At 41.2% G+C, this 10,000-nt stretch overlaps 2 protein-coding genes across 2 annotated transcripts in view; both read right to left on the minus strand.

The window, feature by feature from the left end:
- Positions 1 to 10,000, minus strand: part of LOC138043589 (phospholipase DDHD2-like) — a 51,649-nt gene that overhangs the window by 14,269 nt on the left and 27,380 nt on the right. The gene's annotated exons all lie outside the window — the stretch shown is intronic.
- LOC138043590 (uncharacterized) lies at positions 4,436 to 6,536 on the minus strand. The gene is made up of 3 exons (XM_068889939.1): positions 6,293 to 6,536; positions 5,387 to 6,199; positions 4,436 to 5,354 (listed from the first exon to the last, which is right to left on the minus strand). The coding sequence occupies exons 1-3, from the start codon at positions 6,469 to 6,471 to the stop codon at positions 4,571 to 4,573; spliced, it is 1,776 nt and encodes a 591-aa protein (XP_068746040.1). The 5' UTR covers positions 6,472 to 6,536; the 3' UTR covers positions 4,436 to 4,570.

Consider the following 10,000-nt stretch of genomic DNA (forward strand, 5'->3'; position numbering starts at 1 on the left):
CTTTTCAGACAACGCTTCCAGAGAGCCCCCGACTCAACCATATTCCAGATATCCTGTGGGGCATATCCCTGGGTGAGTTCTTTGACTCTCTCCATCCAGCTGCAAAGAGTATCGTCATTTACATCGCCTTCCTCACCGGCTACATTTCTTTGTGCGAGGTTGTGCTGATTTTTCCATTTCTCTAACCAGCCATTTGAAGCGATGGCAAGTGCCTCCTCCTGTAACATAGGACCACTGACTGGTATTTTAGACGCTCTACAACGTTGATACCACTCCCACAGAATCCTACTGAGCTCACCATACTGCTGCTCGGAACGACCATGCTTTCTTTCCAGGTTTCCAACCCCATTAGATGCCCACTTTTCTAACAAGAATTTCTCTGACGTAATTAATGACGCTGTTCATCTGAGACTTTCCGCATGAAAACTTCGCAGCAAGATCTCTACTGCCGACAGATGGATTTTTGTTAGCGTATTCGATTACTTCAATTTTTTCTTTTAGCGTGAGAAACTTTCGTTTAACTCCTCGATTTTTGTCTTGCTTTATGCTTTTCCGTTTCTCTTTTGCCCTTGTAGGTTCTGTAGTACTTGGCCCACCGGAATTTATTGGTAATGACTGTTCTGGACAATCTTCAAAACCAGTTTTACTCTTGCTGTAGCAGACACCACATCTTGACACGCCTTGGAAGGCTTTCCAACCTTCGGTTTCCTCTAGGGCTGCATATTAACACCCCTCACGATTGCACACCGGTTTTCTGCAAGTAATGCATACTTACTTTGTTGATGCTTTACACGAAAAACACTCTCGGGAGGACATTTTGTAGCCATCCAAACAGTTTCACACTGAGCCGTAATCGCCGGTTTTACCGCCTTTTTTCGATATAGACATCGACATGAAACAAACAATGGTCTCGAGCAGTTGTGATTGGCTTATTTCTAATAATTTATCATCGACGAAACATGGATCCGAATGGTGCCAGTACATGTATCAAAGTGGTAGCTTTTGTACGTTGCTATCATGCTTACGTGGACATATGGGAACCTGAGATCGGCAAGAAAAGACAACTTAAGTGTGAACCCAGCAACATCGAAGATATCAATGCTGTGGCTGTAGTGCGAGAGAAAGCTGGTAATGCAGGAAACACAGACAAGACAGAGCGCAAGAATGATGTTCACCCGAACCAAGTCACAACTAATGATGAAGTAATTGGACATGTGCCGAGATTAATGGCTTGTGCAGTGACAAAATTTTTGAGGCGAGGAACAAAATCTGGGCATTTAGAAGTGACTGGAAAACGTGGTAACAGAGGGGCAGGGTATGGTCTCGAGATACCTTGTGTCTACCGATTTACTGGCGAGAGGAGTTCGTGCAAATGGCTGTAATCCAAAGTTTAAAAACACAGATACATGATGGCATAGGTGTTTCAATAAATCAAGACGACGTGACTCGGAAACCTGTCATGTGGTATCAAGTTGCTTGTCAAATGCTTGTGCGACTTGCACTGATGCCGCGAACAAGATGTCCCTCCAACCAACCCGAGAATAAAAATACGAAAACAAAAATAAAAATAAACAAACAAATTAGACTGCCAGTAAAGTCGATAATTTTGTCCATTTTTTTTTCCTTCGCGACGCGTTTCCTCGCGGAAGGTGACTTTCTCGCGCGTGCTTGTGTTCGCTGGATAAAGATCGCCAAAGTTAGCGACTACTACTCGTAGTCTAAAAACAAATATGTTCTAAGTATGTTCTAAAAAAAGGGTTCTTACAAAAAAGTACTGTATTTTAATCTTAAATGATAGACTTGCCGAGATTAATCATCGACGCGCCACACAGATCAAATCTCGTGACCATTCTTGACTTTTTCGTCAGTCGCTGAAAAACTTGGCCGTTGTCGAGAGGTTATTTTGCCAGTTGAGGACGTGCTTTAGTGGCCGTTGCCGTTGTAGAGAGGTGGCCGTTGTAGAGAGGTTTAAACAAGAGGTAATATATGGGCTGTCCGCCGGGACAAAAAAAAGTGGCCGTTGTAGAGAGGTGGCCATTGTGGAGAGGTTTAAACAAGAGGTAATGTATGGGCTGTCCGCCGGGACAAAAAAAAGTGGCCGTTGTAGAGAGGTGGCCGTTGTGGAGAGGTGGCCGTTAGTGGAGGTTCGACTGTAATCTAACTGAACTGCTGAAACATAGTCTTTCATCTAGATGTATAATGTTAATAACAGTTAGTGGTGCCCACCCCTCACTGGATTCATTTATATGTATTGCAACATTTTGTCATTGCGAATGCCCTTCATTGTAAATAGCTGTTATTACAGTTGAGCCCACGTCGCAGCGGTGTTAGTTTCAGAAGGCATGGAAACGAGGCTTTCGGGTCAAAACAAAAATTTCTTACCGAAGACTTCTGTGATTTCTTGATTCCGATGACTGTTTTCTTGGTTTTTTTTCGAGTCGTTTGTGGTTTCTTTGGCCTAATTTTATCGTGAAAAGTATGGCAAGGCACTGTATAGCATATGGATGTGTTAACCGAAGTAACAACCCCAGATGTGCGAAACTATCGTGGCATTCTTTGCCAATAAAGAACAGGAAACTCCTTCAAGCGTGGTTAGCCAAGATGAAGAGAAAAAACCCACCGGTTTCCAAGCATTCATATCTTTGTAGCGGACATTTTTCAGAGGAATGTTTTAAGCACCGTATGGGAGGAAGAGCGTATCTGAAACCTGGATCCGTGCCCACAAGGTTCAGTTTTACACCGAAGGCAAAGCCCAAGCGAAAAGCTCCTGTTGATCGTTCGTCACCGGTTGGCGCAAATCAACTGAAGGCCCAACCTGACTCTGTTGAAATATCACCTGAAGAAGCAGTTATTTTTCCGTCTCAGCAATCCGAATTGCCGAGTGTGACCGCCGCTAAAACTGAGGTACTTAAAAGTAATGAGGAACTATTAATGAACCAGCTTGAAGCAAAGAAAGACGAGGTGAGGTGCTTAAATGAACTTCTGGAGACTCAAAGAAAGGAACTTGAAGACGAACTTACTGAGAAAATGAGACAGCTTGAACAGGAACGGGAACTGAGGAAAGAGTTGGAAAATATGTTCCAAAAAAGTCTCTTTAATATTAACAGTATTAAGGGTAATCCAAAATTATTTAAGTTCTATACTGGGTTTCCTAACTATGAAATTTTCAGCATGGTTCTTAGCTTTTTAGGAAGGGAAGCAGCTTCCCAACTAGTCTACAGCAACAGTGAACAAAAAGATGCCCAAAAGAAAGAAAAGGCAGGCCCCAAAAGGACCTTGTCCGTGGAGGAAGAATTTTTCCTTGTATTATGTCGCTTCAAAGTTGGTTTACTCGAGGAGGACTTGGCTGCAAGATTTAAAATATCCCAGAGCCTTGTGAGCAGAATTATTGTAACTTGGACGAAATTTATGTACTACAGATTTAAAGAATTAGAAGTCTTCCCTGAGAGACAAATTATTGAATTACATAAGCCTGAATGCTTTAAGAACAAGTACAAGGGAACAACTGTTATTATTGATGCAACTGAGATCTATATAGAGAAACCCAGCAACCCAGAAGCACAACAGCTTACCTTTTCAACTTATAAGAACAGTAATACTCTTAAGGCACTGGTGGGTATTACTCCAAGTGGTAGTGTATGTTTTATTTCAGACCTGTATGGCGGTTCTATTTCTGATAAGGAAATAACCAGCAAGTCTGGATTTATTAACAAACTGCAGAGAGGTGATGAAGTCATGGCAGATCGTGGATTCAATATTCAGGAAATGTTGGCCTCTAAAGGTGTCAGGGTTAATGTCCCTCCATTTATGAATCAGTCAGGACAGTTTTCTGAACAGGAAATGTTAGCAACCCGCCGAATTGTAAGTCTTAGAATCCATGTTGAACGTGCAACTGAACGGATAAAGAACTACCACATTTTAGACTTCATTCCAACAACTCTATGCAAGAGTGGTCTAATTGACATGATATTTTTTGTATGTGCGATGCTCACAAACTTTATGTCCCCTCTGGTAAAGTAATGGTAGTCTTTTTGTTTTGTTTCAGGCCCTGTTAAGTCGGGACGGGGGACAGCGCATTTGCAGGGGGCTGCATCAAGTTGCATACTTAAGTTATCTGCAACCTTGCTAACAAAGTGACAACACTTCGCTATTAATTAATATGAAAACGAGCTTTTTTGATAGTCATGAAATGCAACTTTAATTCTCCTTGGTTAAAGTAGAAAGAAATCTTGCTAGTCACAACAACAACAATAATAATAACAATCAAATAAAATCTTTAAGCAGAGAACCCATATCACATTCTTATTGTATATCATAATATATTATTATTGCAATGATGTCCTCAAATTCCTCATGATAACACTTCGCTGTTTTCTGATAAGGTGGTTTGAATCAAATCTTGTAATTGTTCCCAGGGTGTCTCCCACTCCGGGGATGTGAGGAGAAGAGACCCTGGGAACAAGGTTAGATTTGAATGGCTCTGCAACCAACTGAAAGAGTCATAAGTAAATTACAATTGTTTTGAGAATCTTGTTAAACTGATCTGCTACTTAGAATCAAGCATTGTATGTCACACTCCTCTAACAGCTTTGCCAAGTCGAGGGAGACCCAGGGCCACACGAGGATATGCAGGCTCAAGAGCAATGAATTGGTCATAAAAAACTTGCAATTTCGGAATACACTGAATTGAAAAAGATGAGCATCTTTTAATGCTAAGGACAATAATTTCCTTCAGGTCAGACAAAACCAGATCTTCATATTTAAAACCTGAACAGAATAGCTGCTGCTGCACTTGGTAAAAGTATGCATGCTTTTGGTTAACAATAAGACCATTGCTAGATTTCTTACAAATCCCTCGCCTACACACTGCCTCCTCCAAAGTCATTGTCCCAGGAAAGATCCTTTTCACCTCTACCAAACACTTTTCAAGTACCTCTCCATCTGGTGATGCACCAAGAAATGGGTGTGTAGAAGAAATTATGAATCCTACTTTACTGACCGTGCAACCTAGCTTCTCTTCGTACATTTTCAGTATTTTAGTTTCATCTTCAAGTCCTTGCTTCATTTGCTGGCTTTGAAAATTTTCTTTCAAGTGAAGAATTTCTATCATAGCCTTAGTAGGACTAGTTGTGGGTCTCTGAATTGCTCTCTTGCATTTTGAAGCAGTTATTCTTATTTTCCTGGCCTCAAACCATTCCTGAGATCCACTTTGCTGTTTTGTTTCCTCCTTTATTCTTTCCCTTTCATGTGAATCCACAAAGAGATTTTTCTTGATTCTGTTTGCCCTTTCATAAATTTCATCCAGTGAAATTCGTTGTTCTTTGGGTGGTGAAATAATGTTACTACAAGTTGTTGGGTCTCAACAGATGCATTTGTAAGATGCTTGTCATGTGACAAAATGTTGAAAAAACCACATTCTAAATTAGCCTCCTTGATGTTATCAAGCAGGCATTGGTTTGCTTTCTCAGTGTTAGGCTCTCTGTATACAAGCAATCTAGGGTCGTGAAGAATCTTTGTGTTTCCTGCCTTCTCTTTGCCATACACTTTTTTACAGAAATCTATTTCATAGACAGACTTTGGGTCAAGTTTGCGTTTTCGTGGCTGATTCCATGTCTGAGGCCTGTCAGTACAGGTGGTGAACTCCCTCCTCTGCCCTAATCCCACATACTCTTCAAGTGCAAAGCATAAAGCTGCAAGGTGTTTACAAGAAGCATATGGACCTTTCCCTGCTGGACATGGACTACAACAAGCATAGGTGATCTCACCAGCTTGCTCTCCTGAATTTATCATAGACACGTGAAGCTTGTAAGTCAAATTCTTTTTCATCTCTGGCAAGCATTCGCACTTAATGTAGATCTGATCTGTGTTTTCTTCTGTCGCAATTTCAATTCGTTGGACATGGCCATGCTTAAAAAGCCCAAACGCCTTACTGTTCAAATTCTTGTAGTCTTTATTTCCTTCATCATCAGCTGATTTTCTAGTAATAAAGTAATTCATCATGTTTTCAATAGTGAATGGTGGAAACGTATCTCCAGCTTTCTGGATGGGAGTCCAGTTTGCTGCTTGTGGAAACTCGGGTTGACGAGAGTTTAAGGAGTTCGTGTTTGGCGGGGAAAATGTGTTTATGACATTTGGTGCCAAGTGTTGCCATTTCTCAGTGAAATTGCTTTCCCATCCATTTTTAATGTAACTCACAACTCTGCAGAAAATAGGAGTTTTTCATGTCAGAACACTAAACTTTCAAAAGACCAAATACCCAAGGATAACGATATTTTATCTTAATTGCGCCTACCTGTGCATCAGTTCGCGTTTGCTTGCGTCGCTCGAAGCAGAACCATCTTTTGCTGTCCCTACACGATAAGAAAGCCACGTTTTCAGCGTAGGCTTTGTCAGATGGCGAGGGCAGCTTCCATTTAACAGCTGTAGTTTCTCTTCTTCTGAGAAAAACATAAATTCTGGATGGGAACTCATTATTTTTTGCGCATTTCGCACGCCAAATCTCTTACTAGACTCTTCCTTGTGTCTTGATCGAAAGTTGACCCGAAAGCCTCGCTTCCGCGCGCTCTGAAACTAACACCGCTGAAACGTGGGCTCAACTGTAATAACAGCTATTGTAAATTTTTGTTATGCAAATCAATAATCGAACCTGGGGTTGTGTATACACTTTTAATAATTGTAGATTTTAAGGAGTGCTTACATCATTTTAAACTTTTGTCTTTTTATATATTTTTATAGTAATTATTATTATAAGTAAATAATCCGTAATTCAGCCGTAAGGCTGCAATAGTTTTATTAATAAAGCTACTACTAGCTACTACTACTACTTTAATGCATCGGAAACTGCTTGCACAATAAGTGCATCACACCATGTATGTTAATGTGACAACACACCCACAATTGCTCTGTAATAACATTGGTCCAATAAATTTTTGACGGTTGTTTCTGACGTATTCGACTCCAGCAGCATGCACGTTCATGTGATAGGAAGGATCATTGTATAACTGGTGGGCAACTGAAGAAAAGAAGCATGAACCATCTGAGGTACAGTGTCTAGTGTCTTCAATCCTTTCTGAGCAAATCGAGCCTGCAACAGTGCTATAGAAGGATTTCTCAGTACTGCATGTGTACACGTTCCATGAGCAACAGGGCCTAGGTTCGATTTAATGTCTCCTGATATCAATAGCTTTCTCTTGTTACACAATAACTCTCATTTTGTTGGTTCAATTTTGTTGAATGCTTAGTGACAGATTGATCTTGAATACACAATAGAACTGACAAGTCTTTTTTGTGTTTAGCAGTCCTGCGGGTAATAAGATAAAAATGACGATTAGAATCTCCTACTCTCGAAGATTTGTTACGTCTGAGTTGCGGTCTAGGTCTAGACATTCTTACTGCAATATAATATTATTTTCCAAAAGCGAGAGATAAACACTTTCTCAACTCAGACAAACTCGGTACGTTCTCCTTTAAATAATGCACCATACAATTTCTAATTACCTTGTCTTTATGAAACAAGCTCGACGTTTTCTTATAAGGAATTCTCGGTGGAAGGTTCTCTGTTCGAGGGAGCGTGTTTGCATTTGCAAACGGCCTCAGCCCTTGCTCTATCGTAGAAGATTGGTACGGATTCCTTATCATATTCACAGTTCAACTCCAGAGCACACACAGTACTATTTTATGCGCACCTTACGAAACATTATTTTAGGGTTACGCACGTGTTTTTGTTTCACGTGTTAGGGTTACAGCTGCGCTGCTCACGTGTTGTTTCACGTGCTAGGGTTACAACCGTTATTGCGTCATGCCCCAACATGCCCCTAATTTATGCACGCCCCCTTCTTTCACCTGTTAGGGTTACAACCGACATTGCGTCATGCCCCAACTTGCCCCGCTTGGTTGGTCATGCCCCAACTTGCCCGCCTTGTTGGCTAACTATCATCTCATATTCAACGCGCGCTCATGGAATAATTGTTAATTATTTTCTCGTATTAACGCAATGTTAAGGTAGCTTGTAACGTCCAAATAGGGTAATGCAGTTAAATGTAATATAATGTAGTTAATTACTCTGTAAAATGTATGATATTGTAGATCACTATTCTGTAAAAACATAAAAAATATTTCTTTTAAGAAATGTCCCGCCTCCTCGCCACCTCACCACGCTGCTCCTCTCCACTCCCCCCACACCAACCCTCAGGGGGTATTCTTAAGGACGTGAGCGCTCAGCAATGAATTGTGTCTTTCTCTCTGTACTGAAAAGTAAACGGCACAGCCTTGCATTGCCGGAATGTTAGAGGGAAAAATGTTATCCTGATAACGTAGTTGGAGGTGCTATAATGAACCCTCGCATTTCAGTGAAAGCATTTAGTCCTTGCATGCAAATGTCTACCGCGCATAAATAGCCATGTCGTTTAGTGTTAGTCTTCGTCTAGTTTTTTCGCTCGTCCGTGTGAGCTTGCTTGTAATAACCCATTAGGGTTTGGTTCCAGTAATTAAATAGCTCGCTCCGATACAACAGTTGGGTGTACCATTCCACTGGGCACGTTATCTCACAAAGGAATACCCTGGGGTAGACTTTCATACACCGGACTAAATTGGCCTTGCTAATTAGCTATAATATATTGTGACGTTCGCTGTGTTCCTTTGTTTTAGGGACATTAATTATTTCGGATCCGGTATATAAAAAACCAGTCATGATCCGCTCTGGAGCGAAACGTTTTACCAATGTCTTCATTGCGGATACGTTTCAAGTTCTTTGTTTTTCTTGCAGTTGCCGCAGTGGTGTCAATAACTGTACAAATATGGCAAATACAGGCGCGTCGAAAGGACATGGAGAAAGTAGTAAGTCGCACAAGTAACTCGAATGATATGCAAGATGCCTTATTGAAAAGCGAACCTGCTTTGACAAAACCTCGAAAGTTTTATGTGGCGTTTAACTATTGGGAGCAACTCACGATGGCGACAAATAATCTCATTGCTCTCGCAGCCTTAGCCACTTTTAGCGGGGGTCACGCTGTTCAGCCTTTCGTAAGAAACTCAACTTTCCGGGCAAAACATCCAAATATCAAATTCCTGACACTGGCGTCTTACTTCAATTTGACTTTGTTTAATGAAAAGCTGCTCTCCCACGGTTACAACACTCTTGCAACCTGGAAGACATTTCAAGATATCTGCCACGATCGATTGGATTTGCTGATGTATCTTATTTACGAACCGCAAGCCACACGCTTAAGACAAGAGAGGAAAGTTACAAAGCCTTCAGTGATTCCTTGCTCATGGAGTGGCCGTAAACACAAACAATTCTTCGAAGGACTTAAAGTTGCACAAACTATTTGCGTCGACGTGGGGATTCTTAAATCGATGGAGAGATTCCACAACGAAGTTACCAAGGATAGACCGTGCATCGGCATTGTGGAGTGGAGAGGAAATGGTACGACAGGCCGAGCCAACTTTCCATTGCCACCAACAATCCAGTTTCGTCTTTCAACGCCTGATGTTTCTTTTTTTAACGACAAACTCTTGGAAATTGCCCGTGATTTTATATCAAAAGCGTTGGGTTGGAATTTCATATCTGTTCACCTGCGCACTGAACAAATTCTTAAGTACAGAGGCCCAATTTCCACAGTAGTCAAGTGTATCACGGAAATGGCGGCAAAGATCCCGCAGCACGAACGAGATCGCGAACAAAAGAATGGAAACCTCAAAAGGAAAACGTTTGTCGCTGCAGATTTTCTACCGTTTGGATCTGGCTCACGCATTGTTTTGGCCGCACGCAGGAACTCGAGCATACTCATGGAGGTCGTAGAAAAGCTATTCGAGAATCCAACATTTTTCAATCCAAATGCTTATCACCTTATTGACCGTGGCTCCGTTGCTATTGTTGAAATGAATATTATTGCCTTAGGAAACCAGACCTTTTCAGTTGGCGGAGGAGCTTTTCAGCATTGGATAAGAAATTTGTTTGCCCAAAAACACAGTAATATTTTTCCAAACGTTCCATGTCATT

The sequence above is a fragment of the Montipora capricornis genome, chromosome 3 (assembly GCF_036669925.1).
Source record: "Montipora capricornis isolate CH-2021 chromosome 3, ASM3666992v2, whole genome shotgun sequence".
NCBI lineage: Eukaryota > Metazoa > Cnidaria > Anthozoa > Scleractinia > Acroporidae > Montipora > Montipora capricornis.

Excerpts from the sequence above, each read along its gene's own strand:
- LOC138043590 (XM_068889939.1), bottom strand. The coding sequence starts at position 6,471 with ATGAGTTCCCATCCAGAATTTATGTTTTTCTCAGAAGAAGAGAAACTA. Across the intron at positions 6,200-6,292 it reads AAACGCGAACTGATGCACAG|AGTTGTGAGTTACATTAAAA; the intron begins GTAGGCGCAATT and ends TATTTTCTGCAG. Across the intron at positions 5,355-5,386 it reads TTCAACATTTTGTCACATGA|AACAACTTGTAGTAACATTA; the intron begins CAAGCATCTTAC and ends CTGTTGAGACCC.